The 27,487-nt window shown below is 37.5% G+C and overlaps 1 protein-coding gene across 1 annotated transcript in view; it reads right to left on the bottom strand.

The window, feature by feature from the left end:
• ZNRF2 (zinc and ring finger 2) overlaps positions 1-27,487 on the bottom strand; it is a 127,755-nt gene that overhangs the window by 60,664 nt on the left and 39,604 nt on the right. The window contains exon 2 of the mRNA XM_049894050.1: positions 2,699-2,794. Within this exon, the coding sequence (XP_049750007.1) occupies positions 2,699-2,794 (96 nt within the window). The remainder of the gene's footprint in view (positions 1-2,698; positions 2,795-27,487) is intronic.

Genomic DNA, 27,487 nt, shown 5'->3' with positions numbered 1-27,487 from the left:
GAAGAAAGTTGTGGGCTAGTCTGGAAACCAAACCAACATTTACAATATGATCTCTGTGAGAATACATATGAAACTCCAAATCACCAACTTATATACAAATTTCTATACCTCATCCCTACTCTGGAGTTTGCCTGTAAATATATCCAGTCTGAAAAACAAGCCCAATTGTTCTCCTTGCTAACTGTGAATGTTTACAGGCACTTAAATTAATACAGTAAGAAATGAATTAAAAAATTTCAGATCTAACTTCTTTAAGAAAGGCTGCAAAAGGTCCACTCTCTCTGCTACGTATCTCCCTCTGAAATCAACTTTTAAGAATTCAAACAGGATGTTGTGGGGAGCCCAGGCAGGGATGAATTACCCAATAAGCAAGGTAGGCACTGATGTTGTGAAACCCTGGTGAAATTGTGCACCAGAGATTAGTAAGTAAGTACAAATAAGGCCGTGCATACCTGGCTTACTGTAAGCTGCTACATATTGTGCTTACTGGTTAATCTGCCCCAATCCAGGTGACTAAAAAAGGTCCGTTTCACGTTCTCTGGCTCACTTTTTTCAAAATTACAACAATCCCACAGTTGCCTTGCTTAGGGCATTAACGAAGCCAATTTTCATAGAGATGACGTTTTGGGAACTCTGCCTTCAAAACAGGGTGGTGTTGGAATTCCCCCAGCCTGTGACAGAGAAACCCACTGCCAATCTGCCACCTCTGTCTAACGTTCCCTATCAGTCTAGTCAAAGCTCTTTTCTTCTTCTGTTCCACATATTTGGGCACCATCCAACAGCTAAAAGTTTTAATATGTCAAAAACTATATATAATTTTTAGGAAGAAGTTGTTTTTGCTCTTTACTTTTTGCATAAACTTTACTAATTTCTGAATTGAAATACTGTCACATATGTAAAACCTGAATCCCCAAGCAGGAGGTAACATATTAGTTCTTTATGACACCAAATAAGCGATCTAGTAGAAAAGTTTAATGACTCGAGCAGAGTTAAATCAGGAAACAAAAAACTGGAAATACCACAGCACTTAAAGAGACTATATTCTAGAACACAGTATATGGTAAAAAGAAATATACTTGTGCTTTTTAAATTCAAAGCCAGAGGCTCAAGATATAGGGATATTTATTTTGAAGACACTTACATTAGACATAAATTATTATGGGGGGTAATGATAAGATAATGGAACAAGTATGAAGGACAAGCCCAAACATCCAAAAGCTTTTAGCCTTCAATTCTGAAGTTGAATGAGAAAGCTTTTTGTTTCTTGAGTAAATAAATTTCAACCAGATTACACAAAATAGCCAATTCAATTCTAAAATGCAAAAGCTTTGGATCTAGTCAACAGGTACATTTATTATTCTAAGTAATTACTAAAAGCCACTTTCAGATATTCATCAGCAAATGAATGGAGGAAAAGTGCTGTCAGGCTACGACAAGGCACTATCTCTTTTTTTGAGAGAGAGACAGAGAGAGTAACTCTTAAATAAATCTGCAAAAAACCCTATGGCAGTAACATGCCCATTTCAATGTTAAAGTCTACCCCTCCCAACACTTTTTTATTACTTGAGGAGAAATCTCATATTAAGTTAACAAAGCGCGACATTTACATTTTTTATTTAACGCCTTTAGTTAATAAATCGGAGAAATCAGTGGCTATCAGGAGGCTGTGATCGTCACCTCTATTTCAACCCTAGTTCCTAACACAATACCTGGCAATGAGTTTGGTTTGGGTTTGTTTGGTCAGGAACCAATGGCACAGGCAGTTAGTTTCAGGGCTCATGGATTGAAATATTTTATCTGTCTATGGAAAGGAGATAGAGGCAGATATGCATAGCAGGGAAAGGTTCTGGTCTCTCTTTATGCCTTTGTTTCCTCTTATGCCTTTACTTCCTTTATGTATTAAATAAATTTTTGTCCTCTCTACTCTTAAATGTATCTTTCCTTTACTAGATACGCCTAAGCAAAAAGAAGAAGTTGCCATTTCCTCCATGTATGCTTACTTTTAATAATGGCCATTCTTAACATTACTTTTTACATAGGCCTGACCTAAAAGAGATTTTATTTCTATGCAGCAGTCCTCAAACTGTGGTCTGAGGAATCTTGTGGAGTAAAGGAAAAGGGAGAGTCTTTGAGACTCTTTTAGTTTTACAAGGTAAAACCGTTTCCTAACAATACTAAGACATCAGTCTTTTTTATTCCCATTCTCTCAAGTACACAATAGAGTTTTCCAGAGGATACATAACATGTCCTATCAGAACAGACTAAGTGCAGAAGCAGATGTGAGAATTCTCTGTCATCTATTAAGCCAGATATTAAAGACTTGGTAAAAATGTAAAACAGGGTCACTCCTCTCATTAGATTTGTCTAAGAAAATGTAGTTTTTCATTTTAAAATTGTCAACTTATAATGCATTTATTATTGTTATGCTTAAATGAATTAATAAATAAAAATTTAAATTTTTTCTCAGTTTTCAACTCCTACACCTGGTAAATATCAACAGCTTTTGAAGTCTTCAATAATTTTTAAGAGTGTAAAGGGGTCTGGATACCAAAAACTTTAAGAACCACTGCTTTAATGGACTAGTAAAGACAGAGAAAAATAAGGTCCTTCCTGCCTTTCAAATTTTACTTGAAATATGAAATCCATGAAACGTAAGGTAATTCTAACTGAAAATATTATTTTAAAGCAAAGCACTTACCATTATAGGTTATTCTTGGCTTTGTTAAACACATGACAAGATGTAAATCCATTTCATCTGAGGGTACAAATTTTGAGCATACAGGGCACTTAAATCCTAAAAAAGCAAAAGAACTCAAGTTACTTATACTGAGTATCTATGATTTTTTTAAAAAGGCACAGAAGACCAAAAGCATTTCAACTCCAATATTACACTTACAGTAATACAGTACACTACTTATATTCAACTTAAGTTGGGAAAAGAGCTTGCAACTGTAATATCTGACTTATATCAGGTTATGAAGACCATCTATCATCCCATCTTTAAATAAGCTCAAACGAGGAGGGTAAAATCCACTATAAAACCCCTGTATCTTTTTCTCAAGTACATGTCGGTCCAAACAACCATTCTCTTGTACCTAATATTCTGCATTAACCTACACTTACAATTTCACGTTATAACAACTTTGGATTCTGACCACCTTGTTGCTAAAGCACCTTTCCCAGCTTAGTATAGTACATTTTGAGTCACAAGATTTTACAGCTAGATGGAACCTTAGAAGCTATTCCACCCCACCAACCTTTTAAAAAGCTATCTAATTAGGAAAGGGAAGGTTTTCAGAACAACAAACACAGGTCTAGAATTTAGGACTCCTGATTTCTAGTTCAGTGGTCTTCTGCCACACCATGCTATTAAAGTCACCAGGCAAATACAAAAAAGCATCAAAACCAGGGTGAAATTTTGTAGTCAATTTTGACACTCAGCTCGTCTCCTACAATAGTCCATCTGCACTATTTAGTATTTACTTAAAGTCCTTCTTTAAGAATAAACTGGTTCTAATAAGGATGATGAAAAAAATTGGAAATGGGTAGTGGTAATGGCTACACAACTAGAGGAACGTAACTCATGTCACCGAATTGCATTCATAAAAATGCTTGAAATGGCAAATATTTTGTTACATTTATTTCACCACATGCACAAAAAATAAAGCAGTATTTGAAGAAGAGAATACGTATTCAGCTCTGTCCTGCCCTCTCTCTCACCTGCCAAGGGGGACTGTCCTTGATGCTTAGGCGCCCATGATGGATACCATGTTTCCCGGCTGCCCCACTGCCCTTTCCCTGACATCTCTAAGCCGCCTAAGCAGTGCTAGACATCTGGTCCAAAGGCAGTAAATTTACTGGGACAAATCAGAAGTGGCACTCAAAGATGGGCTAGGCCAGTCAGTTTTTCTTGGAAATATGACTAGAAACAGTGAGAGACTACATCGGTTAGCAGTAAAGAGCTGAATGAAGCAGAAAGGTCACATGCAGGTAAGACAGAGACTGCGGTGTCCGTGACGGGTCACGTGTAAGCTGAACTTGGGAGGGAAGAGAAACTACAGGCAAGCAGAGGAAAGCAGTTCACGTGGAGCTCTTGGAGCTGATGTGCAGAGAAGCAGAAGCACCATGAGGGACAATGGCTAACAAGAAGGGGAGCGGAGAAATCAGTCCCTGCAAGATGCCTCAGATTCTGGCAGCTCTCTGGTTCCAGTAACTATGTGTTCCTTCAGAGGCTCTCTTCCCTTTCTCGTGATGTGAAACTTGCTGCACCAAATGTATCCGACTACAATTGTGCCTCATGCAGGACTTTACATGAATTGGCAGTAAGTTTTTGACATGGCTACTTATTCAAGTATTGAATCTCCTAAATGAAATACATGATTTTAACACCGCTTTTCAACCTGTATTAAATGCATCTTTAAAAAAAAAGGTGACAAAAACGTTTACTTCTCTTTCTTGAAATCCATTAAAATGAAAAAAGAAAAAGAAAGCGGGGGGTGGAGGGGCAACTCATCTCAAATGAAAACAACAAAGTAGCTATCTATACTCTGCAAACAGACTACAGCAAACACGGTGAAATATGGACCAAAACTGGAGAAAACACTCTTAAGCAGCATCCAACTAACAGGGATCGACTAACAATCCTTTGCCTGGAATTTTAAAAACTTCTTGAGGTACAAGACACTACTGCAAGAAACCAAAAGAGACCTACAGAAGTGGAAAAGCACAACTTGCTCATGGATAGGGAGACTCAACATTGTAAAAATGTCTATCCTACCCAAAGTGATCTACAGATACAATGCAATCCCAATGCAAATTCCAATGACATTTTTGAATGAGATGGAGAAACAAATCACCAACTTCATGTGGAAGGGACAAAGGCCCCAGATGAGTAAAGCATTACTGAAAAAGAACAAAGTGGGAGGCCTCACACTACCTAATTTTAGAACATATTATATCACCACAGTCGTCAAAACAGCCCGGTGCTGGTACAACAGATACACAGACCAATGGGACAGAATTGAGAATCCAGACATAAATCTATCCACATACAAGCAGCGGATATTTGAAAGGCCTAAAATCTGTTAAATGGGGGAAAGACAGTCTCTTTAACAAATGGTGCTGGCATAACTGGATATCCATCTGCAAAAAAATGAAACAAGACCCATGCCTCATACCATGCGCAAAAATGAACTCAAAATGGATCAAAGACCTAAATATAAAATCTAAAACAATAAAGATCATGGAAGAAAAAATAGGGACAATGTTAGCAGCCCTAATACATGGCATAAACAGTATACAAAACATTACTAACAATGCAGAAGAAAAACTAGATAACTGGGAACTCCTAAAAATCAAACGCTTAAGTTCATCCAAAGGCTTCACCAAACGAATAAAAAGATTACCTAGAGACTGGGAAAAAGTCTTTGGCTGAAACAAATCCGATCGGCATCTAATCTCTAAAATCTACATGATACTGCAAAAGCTCAACCACAAAAAGACAAATAACCCAATTAAAAAATGGGCAAAGGATATAACAGACACTTCACTAAAGACGACATTCAGGCGGCTAACAGATACGTGAGGAAATGCTCACGATCGTTAGCCATTAGAGAAATGCAGATCAAAACTACAATGAGACTCCATCTCACTCCAATGAGGCTGGCATTAATCCAAAAAACACAAAATAATCAATGTTGGAGAGGTTGTGGAGAGACCAGATTACTTATATGTTGCTGGTGGGAATGTAAAATGGTACAACCACTTTGAAAATCAATTTTGTACTTCCTTAAAAAGCTAGAAATAGAACGATCCAGCAATCCCACTCCTTGGAATATATCCTAGGGAAATAAGAGCCTCTGCACAAACATATATGCACACCCACATTCATTGCAGCACTGTTTACAACAGCAGAAAAATGGAAGCAACCAAGGTGCCCATCAATGGATGAATGGATAAATTATGGTATATTCACATAATGGAATACCACAAAATGATTAAGAACAACGAAGAAACAGTGAAACATCTCATAACATGGAGGAATCTGGAAGGTATTACACTGAGTGAAATTAGTCAGCTGCAAAAGGACAAATATCGTATGAGACCACTATTATATGAACTGAAGAAAAAATTTAAACACAGAAGAAAATATTCTTTGATGGTTACGAGAGTGGGGAGGGAGGGAGGAAGAGGGGTATTCACTAATTAGATAGTAGACAAGAACTATTTTAGGTGGAGGGAAAGACAACACACAGTACAGGAGAGGTCAACATAGCTGAACTAAACCCAAAGCAGTTTCCTGAATACAATCAAATGCTTCGAAGGCCAGAGTAGCAGGGACAGGGGTCTGGGGACCATGGTTTCAGCGGGTGTCTAGGTCAATCAACGTAACAAAATATATTAAGAAACCGTTCTGCATCCCACTTTGGTGAGCGGTGTCTGGGGTTTTAAACGTTAGCAAGCAGCCATCTAAGATGCATCAATTGGTCTCAACCCATCTGGAGCAAAGGAGAATGAAGAACATCAAACACACGAGGTAAATATGAGCACAAGAGACAGAAAGGGCCACATAAACCAGAGACTACACCAGCCTGAGAGCAGAGGAACTAGATGGTGCCCAGCTACCACAGATGACTGCCCTGACAAGGAACACAACAGAAAATCTCTGATGGAACAGCAGAACAGTGGGATACAGACCTCGAATTCTCATAAAACGACCAGACTCATGGTTTCCGGACTTTCTGTTAGCCCGAAACTGGAACCATTCCTGAAGCCAACTCTTCAGACAGGGATTGGACTGGACTATAGGGGCAGAAAATGATACTGGTAAGGAGCAAGCTTCTTGGCTCAAGTAGACACATGAGACTATGTGGGAAACTCCTGTCTGGACGTGAGATGAGAAGGCAGAGGGGGACAGGAGCTGGCTGAATGGACACAGAGAATACAGGGTGGAGAGGAGGACTGTGCTGTCTCATTAGGGGGAGAGCAGCTAGGTGTACATAGCAAGGTGTATGTAAGTTTTTGTATGAGAAACTGACTTGATTTGTAAGCTTTCACTTAAAGAACATTTAAAAAAAAAAACTTCTTGGGGGAGAGCAGTGCTGAAAGAGGGACTTGAGAAGATGTGCCACCTTTATTTTCCCTGTCCTTGGACTTCTAAACTTAATAAGCATCCTTGAAGTTGCCAAGCAAGGCATAAAAGAAGGCAAGAGCTAAACGATTCTGCAGCTACTGATTAGAATCGGCTGAATACTGGCATTTAAGGCCTAAATCATCAAACCAAAGTGCAGTGCTGTGAGCTTAAAAAGCTTCACTGGGAGCCATCCAACCTCCCACAGAGTAAAGTCTAAGAAGAGAAAACAGTCAGTATGAAGAACCACCTGGATTTCTAGTTAAATACAATGAATTAAACACATGTGTTTCTCCTTCCTCCTAAAACTCACTAAAAGGAGAATAAAGATAAAGAAGGACTTACGAGGAGACAGTGGCAGAAGAGAACCTAGAAAGCAGATAAAGGAATTCCCAGAACTGAGAAAACAGACATCCTTAAATGCCTGTAGAAGTAAGCCAATATAATTCTCAAATGATTCAGGAATCTATAGCTCCATTCACTTCCCAAGACATGGGTGAAGCACGAGGCTGAAATCTAGATTGACTGAAAAGACTAAATAAGAAACAGATCTCCAGATCACATCCTATAACATACATGTGTGCAATTACCCTACTTCGACTAGAGCAGGAGGTTTACTGTGGGGAAAAAAAGAAACAAAGACGACTCAGGCTCTGAGGACACCAGGCACAGAAATGGGCAGAAAAGAAAATGGGGGAATAAAGATTTACATACAGAAAAGTGACCCCCCCAGCCTCCTTTTCTCCATCTTTACCCAGTGCTAAGAAATTGGTAGATTTCTTCTCTTAAGTCAAAAGGCCCCACAGAATGAAATATCAAAAGCCTTGCTTACAGAGAAGCCCTAACCTTGTATATCAAACCTCCCTGGTAACATAAAGAAGCCACTCAGTGGTGCAAACAGTTAGGTGTTCGACTACTAACTGAAAGGTTGGTGGTTCAAGTCCACCCAGAAGTGCCTCAGAAGAAAGTCCTGGCGATCTGTTTCCCAAAGGTTTGGCCTTGAAAACCCTATGGAGTGCAGTTCTACTCTGAACACACGGGGTCACCACGAGCTGGAATCACCTCAGTGGGGACTGGTTTTTCATAAACATAATGGAAAACCTGATTTCAGTAGAAAAAATTTCCATGATAAAACACACCAGAAGCAAATTCAAATGACGAAAAATAAAAAATATTCATAATATATCATAAATAGATAAAATCCTTAATGTATAAAGAACTCATAAAAACTGAAGAAATTAAGACCAAACACCTGCTAGAAAAATGGGCAAAAGTTTTATACAGGCCTTTTACCCCCTCCAAAAGTATATGTAGATTATCCTTAAACAAATGAAAAAAATGCTCAATGTCAGAATAAAAAAAAGCATATATCAAATCTACACTGAAATATAATTTCTCATTCTGCAGGTGACACTGTGAGAAAACGGACACTTCCATACACTCCTGGTAGGAGTGTAACACTGTACCGCCTCTACATAAGGGTAGTTTGGCAATATCTACACAAATTATATATATATTTATCTTCTGATTCAGAAATCCCTCTTCTAGGAACTCACCCTGAAGGTACAACTCCTACAAAAAAAAAACATGCACAAGTAACTTACTGTGGCATTATTTGAAACAGCACAATATTGCAAGCAACTTAAGCAACCACACAGGAAATTTGGCAAAACAGCAGCAGTAAAAAAGAAATGTGCAAAAGAATGCATATGTTATGCTTATGTGCAAGAAAGAAGGGTAAATAAGAACGTATGGGTGTGTCTGCAAAAAGAAAAAACAGGAAGGATAAACCTCAAACTAATGTTTACATACATATTACCTATAGTGACTGAGAAACCGGTGGAAGAGATAGTAAAGAATGTACTCCTATTAAAAAAAAAAAAAAGTATGCATACCTTTTAATGAAGTTTTTGCTTCTGAACCATGTAATAATAATTTATATATTCAAAATTAAAATACATCAACATGGATTAGTGGAAACCCCCTACCTAAAATTAAATATAAATAGAAACAAATATTGATGTAACACCAACAGGTTTTTTTTTTTTTAATATGGTAAATAGAAGCCCTGGTGGTACAGCGGTCAAGCATTAGGCTGCCAATTGAAAGCTTGGTGATCTGAACCCACCAGCAGCCCCAAGGGAGAAAGATGTGGCAATCTGCTTCCAAAAAGATTTACAGCCTTGGAAACCCTATGAGGCAGTATTACAGTCACTATGAGTTGGAAACACCTTGACAGCAACAGCTTTTTTGGGTTTATATGTCAAATAAATAACCACAAAGAAAAACTGTCCCTGTGTGTGGGTGTGCATGCATGCGCGGAAAGGATGTAGAAACAATGACACTCTAGCAGCAAAAAGCAGACTCAGCTCCCCAAATCTTAGGTTTTTAAATATCATTCCCTATGAAAAGGACTCAGAGCTCCTTGGAGAAATGGCTGATTCCAACCTGAGGCAAGGAAAGTACAAGGTGAGCCTGGAACATCTTGTCGTGCCAGATTAAGGAAGTGCTCAAAACTGATACGGACAAGGAAGGAGGGAGGGGTGGGAGGGGAGGGAAGGGGATGGGAAGAAGGAAGGAAGAAAACCATGCTGCTAAAACAACAACAAAAAGAAAACACACAGAAGCCAGCTTGGAAGGAGCTCCTCCTGGCCAAACTTGGAAAATCTGAGCATCGAAATGAATAATGACATCATATTTCAAAAAAAAAAATTCTTAAGTCCATATGAATACTTACACATTCTGTATAAGTACTAACCCAAGATCACTTAAGTAACAAAGATAAAAAGGTATAATGGAGAATCTGGTTGACATCGCCTTAAACAAATGTTCAAAGTTAGTATCACCAACGAAAGGGCAAACTGACGTCATGTGCTCCCTGATGTAATACACTGAGGACATGATATTTACTGTATATTCCTGACAAATCTATTTAACCTTGAACCAAATCATAAGGAAATTTGGAGAAAAAGTCTCCAATATATAAGACAGAAATCAAAACAAATAAAAAAGGAGAAATGTGATTCAACAGTCAATGCAGAAAACATTCCCCCAAATCTTGTAATTTTTCTAGAGGATACGGTAAGATTTAGGTGGGATGGCAATGTTGAAGTTTTCTTCTGATACCTGCACTGACTGTTTTATCACAGTTCCCCCTATTTTTTTTTTTCCATCTTATATGGAAAAAATAGAGAGCAAGTGCCCACCCTTGTCCCAATAATTCAAGAGGATATGGCATCCATGAAACAAGAACAGGAAGCTATAAACGAGTAACAAAAAAATCAAAGGAAAGCTCTGGAAAACTAAAAATTTGATGGATATTAATTAAAATTCAAACAGATAGCTGAAGATTAACTTGAGGCAATAATGAAATGTTCTGCAGAACCAGAATGGTACTGATCTTCTTGAAAGCAATACATAAAGCTAGAAGACGCAGTGATAACTTTCAAAAATCTGAAAGAAAATTATTTCCAACTTAAAATTGCACTTACACTTGATTGACAATTTTTTTTACATAGACAAGGCATCAAAAGCTTTACTTTCTATGCATACTCTTCAGAAACTTCTAGAACATGTGCTTCACCAAAATAAAGAATCAAATAGAAAACGGGAAAACAAACAGAAAGACATTAGAAGCAATTAGCCCAGGTTGGAAGAGGACAGTGGAGGGCTCAAGGAGGGATGGCTCTTAAACAGAAACAAAGGAGGAGGAAAAAAAAAAAAAAAAGGACAGGGAGGGGAGGAGAGGAATGAGGAGGAAAGGAAGAAGTGATGCTTCTTGATGGGTTTGATCGTATGGAAAACTGTATTCGAACAGTTTTATAATTCTGTTGGAAAGTTTCAAAAGAATTGATAGGAATACATAAAATTAAGAGAGAAAAAGAAAAGGCAATTATTAGCTACAAATACAAGTAATCCATAGTCATAATAATGTAAACAATGAACATCATTTAAGTAAACTGTCATTTAATAACACTGAGAAAGTGGCAAGGAGGAAAGTGAATCAGAAGGGTGGTATATATAAATAACTCCTCAACAAAAGACAGTTAATAGTTAATATTTAAAAGAAACAAAGAAAAAACAGGAACATAAGCTTATTACATTTATAAATCTGGAACTAAACGTCATGAGCAACAACTACAAGTATTAAAAATTGCTGCCTTGGGAAAATACAAACTGGAGTTGGGGAGAAATGAAGGAAGAGACTAATGACTTTTATAAGACTAGAAGTATGTGGTCTTTTAAAAACATGCACGTATTACCTTGAGTTAATTTTTTAAACAATTTTAAGGGAAGAAATGCCTATATAGGACACATTAACCTAGTGAAAAAGTATTCGGAGAGAACACACCCCAACTGAAGCTGTTGGCTGCCCCAGATTACTACCTTTGTCCTTTACGATACTGTTTTTAACTTACGGTATGCTCAACAAGAACTGACTCCATTCTTCAATGAATAAGAAAAAGGATTCAATATGGGACATAAGCCTTGAATCTAATATCTAAGGAAGACAAGAACATTAAAAAGTTGGATGAACTAGACAGTTTAGAAGAAGTAGCTCAGGAAACAACATTGTTACAGTTCAACAAATAAAATGAGACTAACAAACCCAACAGAAATAAAAACCACAGAACCAGAAACAGCTAGTGATAATATCGCTAACATGGAAAGCAGACACACACACACACACACAAATCACCAAATTAAAAAAAAATCAGAGATCACAGTGATTTGAGAGATGAAATTTATGGAAAACAAAAGACTAATAGGCACTCTCAAAGAAGACAATGGAAACAAAAAGAACAGGGAAAAAAATGATCAAGAAGTCCACACTCTGTGGATGTCAAAAGGACACATGATTTTCTACTAGGAAAATCTGATACAGAACAAGCAACCCCACGCATATCGTAATGATAGAACTAAACTTTGAAAGTAAATAATCTTAGTGGGTATCTAGACAGAAAAAGTAAGACATCTTAACTGGGGTAAGAGCAGCAGAAGGGTGGTAGAAATCATACTGGTCTCATGATTATCCACAGAATAATATGTAGATATTATTTGGAACACTTTTGGGACTGAGGGGAGGGAGGGGGGCTAAAGAACACTTACAAGGAAAAAAAAAGTGTGATCCAAGAAATCTGTATCTTCAAATAAAAACTTAAGGCCCAACCACGAGATAAATGAAAATAAAGAATTCAGGAATGTACAAGATGTGCTTAAAGAAAAAAATACTGGTAGCACATACACACACAAATCTATTTAACTGCAGAAATAAATGTAAACAACAGTAGAAATTATCACTACAGTATGGTATGTAAATATTATAAATCACGTCAACGTAAAATATAACTAACAAAAATTGAGATGGGAATGGTACACTCATGCCGGTGTATAAAAGGACATGGAAGACGGCGGTGGAAGTGAATGCATGACAAAGATGTGGTCAGATCACCCTGATCTTTTGAAGCAGAGGGAAGAATATGTATAAAGATACTGAAACACAATGTCATTACTCCCTCTCTTCTACCCTATTTGAAGAACTTTTAGTTTATAATAAAAACTCTGCTCAAACCGTTCTCCAGAAATCTTTCTCTAAGTTATCCACTTCAAAGCAAATTATTCCCTCTTTGTATTTCTTCTGTACTTTGACAATACATCCAGGAAGACATCATTCACCACTGCAAACAAGTCATCTAAACGTACTGCTTAGTTATGAGAATTCCCAATAGCTATGAACAAACTGAGGAGCCCTGGTGGGTGGAGTGGGTAAGCACTTAGCTGTTAACCGAAAGGTCAGTGGTTCGAACCCACCAGTCACTCCATGAGAGAAATATGTGGCAGTCAGCTTCCATAAACATTTCTTGTTATCGTTGCTGTTGTTAGGTGCCCTTGAGTCAGTTCCAACTCATAGTGACTCTCCGTAAAACAGAACAAAACACTGCCGGGTCCTACGCCGTCCTCACAATTCTTGTTATGCTTGAGTCCATTGTTGCAATCACTGTGTCAATCTATCTCCTTGAGGGTCTTCCTCTTTTTCACTGGCCCTCTAATTTACCAAGTATGATATACTTCTCCAGAGACTGGTCCCTCCTGATAACATGTCCAAAGTATGTGAGACATAGTCTTTCCATCCTTGCTTCTAAGGAGCATTCTGGTTGTACTTTTTGCAAGACAGATTTGTTCATTCTTTTGGCATTCAATGGTATATTCAATATTCTTCGTCAACACAATTCAAAGGCATCAATTCTTCTTTGTTCTTCTTTATTCTAGTCCAGCTTTCGCATGCATATGAGGCGACTGAAAATACCATGGCTTGGGTCAGGTGCACCTTAGCATTCAAAGTGACATCTTTGCTTTTCAACACTTTAAAGAGGTCTTTTGCAGCAGATCTGCCCAAAGCAATGTCTTTTAACTTCTTGACTGCTGCTTCCATGGGTGTTGACTGTAGATCCAAGTAAAATGAAATCCTTGACAACTTCAATCTTTTCTATTTATCATGATGTTGCTCATTGGTCCAGCTGTGAGGATTTTTGTTTTCTTTATGTTGAGGTGTAATCCATACTGAAGGCTGTGGTCTTTGATCTTCATCAGTTAAGTGCTTCAAGTCTTCTTCACTTTCAGCAAGCAAGGTTGTGTTGTCTGCATATCGCAGGTTATTAATGAGTCTTCCATAATCCTGATGCCCTGTTCTTCTTCACGTAGTCCAGCTTCTCGGATTATTTGCTGAGCATACAGACTGAATAGGTATGGTGAAAGGATATACAACCCTGACACATACCTTTCCTGACTTTAAACCATGCAGTATCCCCTTGTTCTGTTCGAACGACTGCCTCTTGACCTATGTATAGGTTCCTCATGAACACAATTAAGTGTTCTGGGATTCCCATTCTTCACAATGTTATCCATAATTTGTTATGATCCACACAGTCAAATGCCTTTGCATAGTCAATAAAACACAGGTAAACATCTTTCTGGTAGTCTCTGCTTTCAGCCAGGACCCATCTGACATCAGCAATGGTATCCTCTTCTGAATTCGGCTTGAATTTCTGGCAGTTGCCTGTGATATACTGCTGCAGTGGCTTTTGAATGATCTTCAGCAAAATTTTACTTGCATGTGATATTAATGATATTATTCGATAATTTCCGCATTCAGTTGTATCACCTTTCTTGGGAATAGGCATAAATACAGATCTCTTCCAGTCATTTGGTCAGGTAGCTGTCTTCTAAATTTCTTGGGATAAATGACTGAGCGCTTCCAGTGCTGCATTCATTTGTTGAAACATCTCAATTGGTATTCTGTCAATTCCTGGAACCTTGTTTTCGACCAACGCCTTCACTGCAGCTTGGATGTCTTCCTTCAGTACCATCGGTTTCTGATCATATGTTAACTCCTGAAATGGTTGAACACTGACCAATTATTTTTCGTATAGTGGCTCTGTGTATTCCTTCCATCTTCTTTTAATGCTTCCTTTGTTGTTTAATATTTTCCCTATAGAATCCTTCAATATTGCAACTTGAGGCTTGAATTTTTTCTTCAGTTGTGTCAGCGTAAGAAACGCCAAGCATGTTTTTCCTTTTTGGTTTTCTACCTCCAGGTCTTTGCACACGTCATTATAATACTTTATTTTGTCTTCTCAAGCCGCTCTTTGAAATCTTCTATTCAGCTCTTTTATTTCATCATTTCTTCTTTTTGCTTTAGCTACCTGACATTTCAGAGCAAGTTTGAGAGGCTCTCTGACATCCAATTTGGTCTTTTCTTTCTTCCCTGTCTTTTTAATGACCTCCTGCTTTCTTCATATATGATGTCCCTCCACAACTTGTATGGTCTTCGGTCATTAGTGTTCAGCACATCAAATCTGTTATTGAGATGGTCTCTAAATTCAACTGGGATATGCTCACGGCCATACTTTTGCTCTCGTGGACTTGTTCTAATTTTCTGCAGTTTCAACTTGAACTTGCATATGAGCAAGTGATGGTCTGTTCCACAGTTGGCCCTGACCTTGTTCTGACTGATATTGAGCTTTTCCATCGTCTCTTTCCACAGATGTGGTCGATTTGATTCCCATGTATTCCATCTGGTGAGGTCCATGTGTATAATCGCTGTTTATGTTGGTGAAAAAAAGGTATTTCCCAACTACCAATTCTTTGTCTCCAACTTTCAGATTCCAATCGCCAGTAATTATTAATGCATCCTGATTGCAAGTTTGATCAATTTCAGACTACAGAAGTTGGTAGAAGTCTTTAACTTCTTCATCTTTGGCCTTAGTAGTTGGTACATGAATTTGAATAATAGTCATATTAACAGGTCTTCCTTGTAGGTGTATGGATATTATCCTATCACCAACAGCATTGTACTTCAGGATAGGTCTTGATAGATCTTCCTCTTCAATTTGTCATTCCCGGTATAGTAGACCATATGACTGTCCACTTCAAAAAGCCCCGTACCAGTGCATTTCAGCTTACTAATGCCTAAGATATTGATCTTTATGCCTTTCATTTAATTTTTAATGATTTCCAATTTTCCTAGATTCATACTCTGTATATTCCATGTTCTGATTATTAATGGATGTTTGCAGCTGTTTCTTCTCATTTTGAGTCATGCCACATCAGCAAATGAAGATCCTGAAAGCTTGACTCCATTCACTTCATTAAGATCAACTCTACTTGGAGGAAACAGCTCTTCCCCAGTCTTCTTTTGAGTGCCTTCCAACCTGACGGGCTCAACTCCCGGCACTATATCAGACAACGTTCTGCTGCTATTCATAGGTTTTCACTGGCTAGTTCTTTTCAGAAGTAGACCTCTGGGCCCTTCTTCCTAGTCTGTCTTAGTCTGGAAGCTCAGCTGAAACCTGTTCGCCATGGGTGACCTTGCTGGTGTTTGAATACCAGTGGCATACTTTCCGTATCACATAAAGATTTACAGCCTTGGAAACCCTATGGGGCAGTTCTACTCTGTCCTATAGGGTTGTTATTAGTCAGAGCTGACTTGGCAGCAATGGATTTGGCGTGGTTTTTATAAACAAACTGAAGACACTAGGAAGAGTCACACTGCAAAAGCCATCCTCTCACCACTGCCCGAGTCCAGAGAGAAAGAAAAGGTAACTGCTACTACACTGTGCTGGCTACTGTGGGGATATAACAAATGCAGACTTGGGACTTTTCTACATCCACGTTTATAATAGTCCAAACAGTCTGCCATCCTCCAGATGTTACCAATCTCCTATCATCCCCTAGCTGTCAATGTTCTCTATCCAAAGCTAGCAGCCCGAGTTCCTCAAAAGTCAAAACTATTCCTCCATACTTTCTCTAGAACAAAGCTACAGTTCTTCTGGCCTCCATTAGGTAATTTGATCGACTAAATACTTTACAGAAGGAAATGACCAACAGACATAAATCTAGGTACACATGCACTGAATATGACAAAAAATGGAGTGAATCAATGATAGAGGAATATGTCCAGGAGATATTTTACAGCAGTTGACCTCCATCTGCTACACTAAACTAGTCAGGTAACACAAAACAGTATCTGCCATTTCCTATCTTCAATAACGGAACCAAGGGATATGAAGCAAAAGGACTCTATAGATCCTTGGTTCAAAGTGCCCACATGAAGAGAATAGCAGTCTAATTGCAAAAAAATTAAAAGTGACAGAATTCAGGTCTTCTGATTCCTAAGCTATTGATCCTCCTACTACACATTCTGGATCTTGATCTCTTTTATGCTACACACACACTCTCTCTCTGTGTCTATATTTCCCTATACTAGGCTTTTCACATTGTTTCCCACTATCATTCTAATAAGGGGCCCTGGTGGCGCAATGGTTAAGAGCTTGACTGCTAACTGAAAGGTTGGCAGCTCGAACCCACCTGCAGCTCCCCAGGATAAACAACCTGGTGATATTCTCCCATAAAGATTATAGCTTAGAATGAACAACTGCCTCCTTTGCCACGAGGCCAGAAGAACTAGATGGTGCCTGGCTACCATTATTGAACATTTTGATCAAAGATTCTATAGAAGAATCCTGATCAAAATGGAGGAAATGCAGAACAGAATTTCAGATTCTCATGGAGTCCAGACTTCCTGGAGCAATGGAGGGTGGAGACCCTCTGAAACTATTGCCCTGAGATACTCTTTATACCTTAAATGAAAATATCCCCTAAAGTCTTCTTAAAACCAACCCAATAGTTTAGCTTAACTAGTAAAAAAATGTCTGCCTTGAGCATTATGCTCTTTTACGAACTATTTATATGAGATCAAATTGACAACAGCAACTTGGAAGATGAGATAGAAACCTCAGCGAGTAGTGACAACTCAGGAAAGGAGGTTGAAAATGGTTGCACAACTCAAACAATATAATCGAAGTTACTGAATTGTACACATAGAAATGGTTGAATTGGTTTATTCTTTGTTGTGTATATTGTCAACAACAACAAAATAAAAAAAGAAAAGTCACTGGACTTTTAGCGATACAAAGCAGTCCACACCTCAGGTTTGTATGGGGTCAAATAAAAACAAATCTGTTAAGCAAGCTAAAAAAAAAAAAAAAAATTACAACCTAGGAAAGCCTATGGGACAGTTCTACTCTGCCACATAGGGTCACTGTGAGTAGGAATCGACTCGTTGGCACACGACCCAGCAAAAACTTTAATACAAATTCGGTGTGGATAATTTAATCTTTTTCCTCCAACAGACCATACCCATTTGCATCTCTGTGCCTCCGCTCTTAATTAAGCTAACGTTCCTTGCTTTTCTCTTATTAAAAACCTACCCTCACCCCTTCAAACCCAAATCATGTCTCACCATTTAATAAAACTTTTAGAACAACCCAAAACCATAACATCTTTCTCTACTATGTTTCTTTTTCTGTTAAGATTCACTTGATATGTCATCATCTACTATTTCTTCTGTGTAGACTTTATCTCCCACATTGAATATCTGTGAAGCAAATACTATGTATACTATGTATTATTCTTACATGTACTCAATTCCACCATCCTGCCCAAGCATCCAGCTATACCTACAGTTGCTGTCAAGTTGATTCCATCTCATGGCAACCCCATGTGTGTCAGAGCAGAACTGTGCTCCATAGGATTTTCAGTGGCTGATTTTTTCAGAAACAGATCGTCAGGCCTTGCTTCCAAGGTATCTCTGGGTGGACTTTAACCTCCAACCTCTTGGTTAGCAGCCAAGAGCATTAACCATTTACAGCACCCAAGGATTCCAACCTACAGCAGACACTCAGTAATATCTAAATGAGTGCATGCATTAATTACATAGTTGGCTTGAGATTATAGAGGCAAGAGGGAAGCAATTAAAGGCAGATTAACCCAGTCCCAGTGCCGTCGAGTCGATTCTGACTCAGCCCAAAAAAAAAAAAAAAAGGCAGATTAGGAAGTTCTAATTATTGGTAATTGTAACTGCAATCAGTAGAGACCTTAGCATTTCTTGTAAGAACGCACAGCATTTTTTTCAAATTCAGCTCAAATGTAAAATTGTTTTAAACTGAAAAAAGGAGTTCCAAACACACTAATAAAAAGACGTAAAGTTAACTTCCATAGGGAAAGGGATTTTATAACATAGAATACATCACACACACAGCAAGTAGTATGGCATCTAAACTGAGGAAGATTTATTTCATTTGCCAGTAGGGCCTGTTCAGAGTCTGGCAAAGATACCATTATGTGTTGTGAAAAATTATCCTGGAAAACACCAGCTAACTCACTTAAATAACCATAGGCAGGATCACCTGCAGATTACCTGTGTTCTCCACGACTATCATGGCTCTCTAATAGGTAAAACTTCTGCCATAAGAGAAAAAAATATTCAAGAAGCCAAAGGGAAATAAATGCCTAAGTAAAATCCATATTGTTTAAAAATTACAGCTACTACAGGGCATGTTTAGGGCAGTGAAGCTATTCTGTATGATGCTATAATGGTGGATCCAGGATGTTATGCACTTGTTAAAACCCAAAGAACTTGTACAACACAAATATGAACCTTAATGTAAAACATGGATGTTAGTTAACAATAATGTAATCAATTGCAACAAATGTATCACAAGAATGCAAGTGTCAGTAGCAGAAATAATGTGTGGGGTAAGGGGGCAAATGGGAACTCTTGGTATTGTCTAAGCAATTATTCTGGAAACTTAAAACTGCTCTAAAAATAGTCTATTTTAAAAAACTGTGGCTACTAAATAAGTGACAAAAACATCTCTAACAAAATAAAAATGGCAGAACAGCAGATGTTCCAACAATACAATATAGCAGAATACTTTCCAAAACAATAGAATACATTTTAATCTTACCCAACAAGCACCCTACCAGACTAAATATCTAAATGTATAATAAACTACCCAAAAGAGTCCTGATGGAACTACAAAACTAACATCACAAAACTACAAAATGACACACTGATTTGCATAATAAACATTCCTGAAAAAAGTAGTTTATGTCAGGATCTTATTTTAAGCCCGTTAGGAAAGTCATTATTTTCTTCTATGACATGTTAATCAGGAGGAACAGGTCCCAGGAGAAGGACATCATGCTTGGTAATGTAACGGGTCAGCACAAAAAAGGAAGACCCTCACTCAGCAAGATGGACTGATGCAGTGACCGGAACAACGGGCTCAAGCATAACAAAGATCATGAGGATGGCACAAGACTGGGCAGTGTTTCATTCTGTTGAACACAGGGTCGCTATGAGTCAGAAGCGACTCGACGGCACCTAACAACAATAACAACATTCATTTGTGACAATTCTTTCACTTCATTCTTTTTTCTAAACAACTAATTTTTCTAAGAATGGAAAGAGGAAATGAAGCTATTTTCAAATGAAAATTATGATCTATTTTCTATAGCCCCGAAGCCATTAGTATGTCTATAATGACATGTAGTAGGCACTCAAGTATTTGTGTGAATGAAAGGCTATCCATAGAGCGGTGTTATTTTTTCATACTGACACGCTGAATAAAATGATTCGTTAAATGTTCTACAAAAGCTCTTTAAAGCAGACTACGATTTCAAATTCTCATGGACTCCAGTCTTCTTGGAGCCGTGGAGGATGGGTGAACCCCTGTAACAACTGCCCTAAGATAATCTTTAAACGTTAAAACAAAAATATTCCCTGAGAGAATGAAGAAAATCAAAGACAAAAGGGAAAGATTAGTCTAAAAGACTAATGGACCACAACTACCACAGCCTCCACCAGACTCAGTCTAAGACAAGGCTAGAGCCATAGTGCCATCTTTTTCTTAGTCTCAAGATAGCCCTTCACTCAGCCCATTTCTTATAGTTCTTTTCCTCCTCAGATTCTCCTTGAAGAGAAAACAGCCGCAGGTTGGCTAAAGTCTGTCCTGCCCCCCATCTTAGCACTCCAGATAACCTTTAGCTCATTAACTGCCTCATGCATGGTAAATTCTCTGCTCCTGGGTAGAGAGTTAACACACTAATGAACAAATATGGCTGACTTCTTCCCAAGTGGGGAATCATGCCCTGGGCCTTAAAAAATGCTTATTCATTCTGTAAGCACACTGTTTTGTATTTTGAAACTGATCCTGCCTATACAAACCAGCCTCAACAAGCTGCCAATGAGGCAGTCTTAGACAGCACACTGCCTTGACTGTCTTCTCATTTGGCCAACCAATAAAGTTGCCTTTCATTCTCCCCAACTCGGTCTGTCTTTTTAGCCCTGATGGAGTCACACAGAGCAAAACCCAGAGTTCCCAGCAACAAGTCCAGTACAACTAGACAGTGCCCACCTGCGACCACCGACTGCTCTGACAGGGATCACAATAGAGGGTCCTGGACAAAACTGGAGAAAAATGTAAAACAAAATTCATCTCACCAAAAGGCCAAACTTACTGGTCTCAAAGAGAATGGAGAAATCCCAAGAATATGGCCCAGACACCCTTTTAACTCTTCAGTGAAGTCACTCTTGAGGTTCACCCTTCAGCCAAAGTTCAGACAGGCCCATAAAACAAAATAATACACGTTGCTCAACCATGTATACAAAACTAAATGGGCACACCAGCCCAGGGGCAAGGATGAGAAGGGAGGCAGGGACAGGAAAGCTGAACAAATGGAAATGGAGAACCCAAGGTCAAGAAGGGGAGAGTTTTGACACATCACAGGGTTGGCAACCAATGTCACAAAACAATGTTAATATATCAATTGTTTAATGAGAAACTTATTTGCTCTGTAAACCTTCATCTAAAGCACAATTAAAAAAAAAAAATCCCCTGAAGTCTTCTTAAAACCAAACAATAGTTTAGCTTCACTAGTAAAAAAAAATGTCTACCTCGAGCATTATGCTCTTTTAAGAACCATCTATATGGGATCAAACTGACAACAGCAACTGGAAAGATTAGGCAAGAGCCTTAGGGAGCAGTGAGTTTATATAACGGTGAGGAACAACTCAGAAAAAGAATAGTTGTACAACTTAAAGAATGTAATCAGTGTCATTAAATTGTACATGTACATTGAACTGGTGTATGTTTTGCTGTGTATATTCTCAACATAACAATAATATTAAAAAACTGCAAAAAAAAAAAAAAGTTCTTTCAATATGCCCTGAAAGTGTCTTATAGTTTAAAAAAGGGGGAGGCCGATTTCTTTTCCCTCTATTGGTCTTCTGATCAAAAAACAAAAAATGTTTATGGGATAAGACATTTTTAAATATCTTACATTAAGTACCTAATAATGTCCTCAGTGTCCTTCAAAATGAGCTACTTCTTCACATTCATTGTAATTACTCCCACACCATTTAGACTCAACTTTTTAAGAATGTGAATGGGCCCTAAGGGAGCATCTACTTTAATCTCCTCTTGTTTACAGATAAGAAAACCCAGTGAGCGAAAAATTCTTGCCAAAAGTCATAAAATTAGTCATCAGTAGAGCCAAAACTAGGGTTATTTAATTACGCTCATCTCTTTACCAGATCTCATAACGAATTAAACTAACAATTTACAGTATCTTATATCATCCTAAGGGATTTATTCTGAGGATGTTTTCAAGCAGGGATATTTCTTCTAAATAGCTGGAAAAAAATCTACAAAATGAATGGCTAGGACAAAGAACATAAACTAGGAACTGTGAACGAATCAAAGTTCCTACTTGGATCAGATCCTGAACAACTTAAATATTTCTTGTATTTGGAAAACTATTTAGAAATCTGAAAACATTATTTGAGATTTGATAATTTTCTCCCACCCAACTGGCAATATTTCTAGAGCCACTGTTTATGTCATAAAATATAAGAGTAATATACAAAATTTTTATGTTTTTGGCATATTCACAACCTTAAAAACAACCACAAAGATGTTCGTCTTTTTTTTGTTTCCTATTATTTACTATTTATTACTTTTACCCAGGTATTGTCTTCTAGCCTACTGGTTAACTTTGTCAACTTTTTCTCCCCCACGCTACCCTGCCTGGCTCCAAAAATGTCCCGTTACTAGCTTTCTCATCAGTTTTTTGTTTATTTTACATACACATAACACACAAGTCACAGAGATTAGAATAACTATCAAAGATCTTAATGGTGGACCACAACTGACATAGAACGCTTCTCTGTCACTACAATTTGTGTCTGTTACTATGGCCAGAAAATAACTCTGCTATGGAAAGTTTTTTTTTTTTTTTTTTTTTTTATGGAAAGTGTGGTTTTATTAGAAAAGGATATCTTCAGTAACACGGTTATTTCCCTCTGAAAACTAAAAACAATATGAAAATTTCTCTTTCAATTTTTCTGAGAGAATTAACAAATAACCTTACATAAAAATGCAAAATAGGATATCAAGTGACTGCCCTTATTATATAGCTGGAGAAGGGGAAGACACCAACAGCTATTCCAAAAAGGAAAACTTAAACTATAGTAGTATGGGAAATATCAGCTCACACAGAAAAAACCTAAATAAAATCCATGCGGCAATACAAACAAGGTGCTCTTAATTTAAAATATGGAAGCGTATGCCAATAATAGAACAAGGATTCAGGGATTAGTGGTTTAACTAGTTCAAATGTGCCTTGTAAAATCCAATATACTGGACATCTTCCTCTGCCACCAGTGAACCTCAAAATGGCCATAGAGCCCTACTGGGGGAGGGGGTATTGAAGCAGTACACAGAGTGATCAAGACTGACGCAAGGAAAGAAGTAATTTCTATGCTTCACTGATGAAAACAAGCTCACTGAAGAACAGGAGGATGCCTCATTGCCGTCGGTAACTTAGTCTCTGCATTCTTGGGGGCAATTTTAGAAACCTGACGAGGTATGCAAGGCACTTCTGGAACTGAGCTGGAGCTTTCACAGCAGCCAGAGTCAATTTTCATAAATAGGACCAGAGCCTTTGTTCTGGGAATTTTCTTTCCGTGTGTGGGGGGCAGGGGGAGGATGGAGCCATGGAATCTGCTCTGGGAATTCTCAAACTAGATGGAGAAATGCACTTTTGAGCTACAGCCTCTTATCCAAGACGTAGCACAGCTGCATATGGTAGTGCCCACTAGCCTAAGAAGCCACATGTAACATATGGGCAGTATATGTCAGTTTTGCCATGGCCTTAAATTATAATGTACAAGTCAATATGAAGAGGAAAAAAAATTTTTTTTTTTTTAAACAATAGTACCATTGTAACCATTACAATAACTTCTGACTGCTGTGGTTAGTAACAGTTTACACACACTGGCTTGAAGCAAAACAGTATGAAAAATCTGTACTTGCCGCACATAAAATTCTCAATATACACATTTCCAATTTCCTTGGGCTGCAGAAAATATATGACCGGATTCTGATAATGTGCTCCAGAACCACGGTATTAATTTGGATACAGCCCATATCACTTACAATTGTCTATCATGTCTCATGTAGGCTCTGTCTATAAGATATACATATTATTTCTAACAGATTTATGTGTCGTTTTACAGTGTTGTCGCTATTCTAAAAACTATTTACTAAACAATCGGTTGAATTTTACTGAAACTCTTTCTTTAAAATATAAAATGTCTTTAAAATGTAAATGAAAACAAAATTATTGCTTTTAATGTGCAGTAACCAGGTAACAATGAATTAGATTGAATAAAATTTAAGAACTACGGGCACAGTTATAGTCTTCATTAAACTATTAACCAAGTATCTTTAGGATTTTCAAATAAAAACATAAAATCTTTAAAATAATTCTGCTTGGCTCAAAAACAGAATGATTTTTTAAAATATATCTTCTTTATATTTCATATCAAGATACCAATTTACTTCATAGCCCTAAGCCAAAGCAGAGACTCAATATTTACTGAATGAATGAATGAATGTCCTCCCTCTAATATATGCTTGTAGTTGTCCAAATTTGAATATATTGTTTTTTACTTCTCTCCGCAATTCTCTCTTTAGTGCTTAACAACAGCAGCTCTGAACAGCTAACTCTCTCTCTCTCTCACACACACACACACACACAAGAAAAGAAATTTTACTATGCTGTCAATTATCAGGATGTAACCTAAATCAAAAACCTGGGTGGCATAGTGGTTAAGAGCTATGGGTGCTAACCAAAGGGTGGGCAGTTCGAATCTGCCAGGCACTCCTTGGAAACTGTATGGGGCAGTTCTACCCTGTCCTATAGGGTCGCTATGAGTCGGAATCGACTCAAGGGCACTGCATTTGGGTTTTTTTGGTGGAACCTAAATCAAACGCAACAAAATACACAAAACTTAACTTCCTGGCAACTAGAAGATGAGATGGAGACCACAGGATGAGGAGATCCTATATTCCTTTCTATTTTTGATCTTTCTGACGAGAAATTCAAAGCTTTATAACTATCTTCACACAAATAGCTGCTGCCTTTTTATTGCTGTTTCAGGTAAAACATACATTCAAATGGCTTAATGTCTCAATCAGCCATGGAAGCATGAGTGAAAAAGTCAACATAACGAGGTACATATTCTTCAGATAATCACTGTATAAATTTTCCCTTATTGACCGTAAAAATCTATATTTTTTTTGAAGAGCAGGAAATGATATGGGAAATTGTACATTACATTCTACAGGACTTACTTTTTAATAAGCTCCTAAAATTTCTAGTGTACATTTTGTTTCTAAATAATCTTTTATCACTTAGCCTGATCAACTAAATCTTAATGTCTTTAACAATCCCATTCACTCACACGGAATCACAGACTTACAGTATTCCCCAAGGGTAGCTACTTTGAGCAAAGAAGAAAAGTTAAGATCCAACTGGGAAAACGTAAAGCTCAAGAGGAAGGATAAGGGCCGGACATACTGGCTAAAGCAGAGCTCTCAGTGCGTGGAAGGGAAAACAGCAAGACATGGGAAGGAACAAAATAGTATCTCCACTTCTACAGCTGCAATTTCCTTTTCACTGTACCATATATTGTCCAAAAATAGGAAAATTTAACGGGAATTTAAAAAAAAAGAAAAGGTTGAGAGAAAAAACATTGGGCCACAGATAATATACAGGGACATAACAAGTAAAATATTTACCTTTTAACTTTTCAAATTAAATTTAAAATATATTTGCATCATTTTAGTCATACATTACACTTACGAGTAAACCCACTTTTTCCTATTTCTGTACTAATTTGAAATGTAAAGGACAAAAAAATAACTAAAACAAAAATTACAATTCAAAATAGCCAGAATATCATTTTAGTAAATATTATTTGATTATTCTAAGTTAAATATTTAACTTTTGCACTAAAAGTAATGTGGCTTTGCCGTTAGATTTCTTATCAATAATAAATCTTAATATAATAATTCACATGTATATATATTTAGCATAAATGTATTTATCACAAATACTACATCCTTACCAAATAACTGTTTTTAGATACCAAATGGATATAAAACGTACCTAACAAATTTGACAGGATTTTTAAATGCTCATTTGGCAACTGAGATCTTAAAATTTAAATGTAGTTAGTTCAAGGTGTTTTCTGTTATTGTCAATGATTAAAAATTTTTACAGCTACCATGATAGATGAACAGGTAATCGTGAAGGGTAAATATACACGAACAGTTTATTATCACAACTAAAATCAAAGTTTAATTGTAGCAGTTGGGCACCTGATTATAATCAGTATTGCTTTTACATAAATAAAGCTTTGCCCACTATGTTCTCACTTAAATAACTGGACTCAATGCTGCCAATACTTCCTAATACCATGCATACATAATTTAACCCTTACGACTCATTACGCCAATAAATGGACTTAGAATTAAAGGCCTAGTCTACAGGATATTCAAGTTTAGTAGAAGTTGTGAAATCACTACTGTTGTTAGTTGCCAAGTCGATTCCAACTCATGGTGACCCCACAGGTGCAGATGAGAACTGCTCCATAGGATTTTCAAGACTATGACCTTCTGGAAGCAGTCATCAGGCTTGTCTTCCAAGGTGCCTCTGGGTCGTTTTGAACCACCAATATGCCAACTTTTTAGCTAGCAGTTGGGTGCTTAACCATTTGCACCACCGAGCTGCCTGTGAAATCATTAGTCCACATTACAAGAGCAAAGGCTAAAGGAAATGCCAGCTCTTTTTTTTAAGTACAAGTTCCCCGCTACTACATTCTAACCTAACTCTACTTTCTTAGCACATTTGTATTTAGTTTGACAAAAGTTATTAACTTTCTATTCCATGGGGGCTGACCTCTGGAAACTACTTATCATTGGTATGGTGTTAATTACCTTCTTAAAGATACAGTTCTTCAGGGAATTCACTCTACATTAAGTACTTCTCTAGCTAGACTAGGTTTGCCAGTACTTCCTTGTTTCTATGTGTTATTTCTGTCTCTTGGGTCCCACAAACTTTAAAAAACAGAAGAATCAAGTATCGCATTACAAACTCAAGGATTTATGGCTCCTTAAAAATGAAAGGAATTAACATTTTACAGTCTACTGGCTATCTTAAAATTTTCTTTCAAAGAAACTGCTCCTGAGGTAATTCAGGAGTTGGCAAACTATGGGCCCCTGTGTGGGTCTAATGTGGCCCGCCCACCACTTGTTTTTGAATAGCCCTCGAGCTAAAAAATTTTTACAATTCTGAACATCTGGAAAAAATAAACTTAAAGATTTGTGGCATAAAAATTACATGAAATTCAAATTTCAGTGCCTGCTAATGAAGTTTTATTGGAACACAGCCATACACAACATTTACATATCATCTGTGGCTGGCTTCCCCTACAAAAGAGACCACAGTGATCAAATGGCCTATAGGTCTAAAATATTTACTACCTGGTTCTTTGAGGAAACCTGGCCAAGCCCTGCAGTTCAGTCATCAAAAACTGTTCAAAATGTTTGATTATTTGTTCCAAAAGGTGGAACTAGGAAAGCTTCTTTGAAAAAGTATGCTTTATGA

Source organism: Elephas maximus, chromosome 8, assembly GCF_024166365.1.
Source record: "Elephas maximus indicus isolate mEleMax1 chromosome 8, mEleMax1 primary haplotype, whole genome shotgun sequence".
In the NCBI taxonomy this organism is placed as follows: Eukaryota; Metazoa; Chordata; class Mammalia; order Proboscidea; family Elephantidae; genus Elephas; species Elephas maximus.
This window is presented reverse-complemented; position numbering and strand designations above follow the sequence as displayed.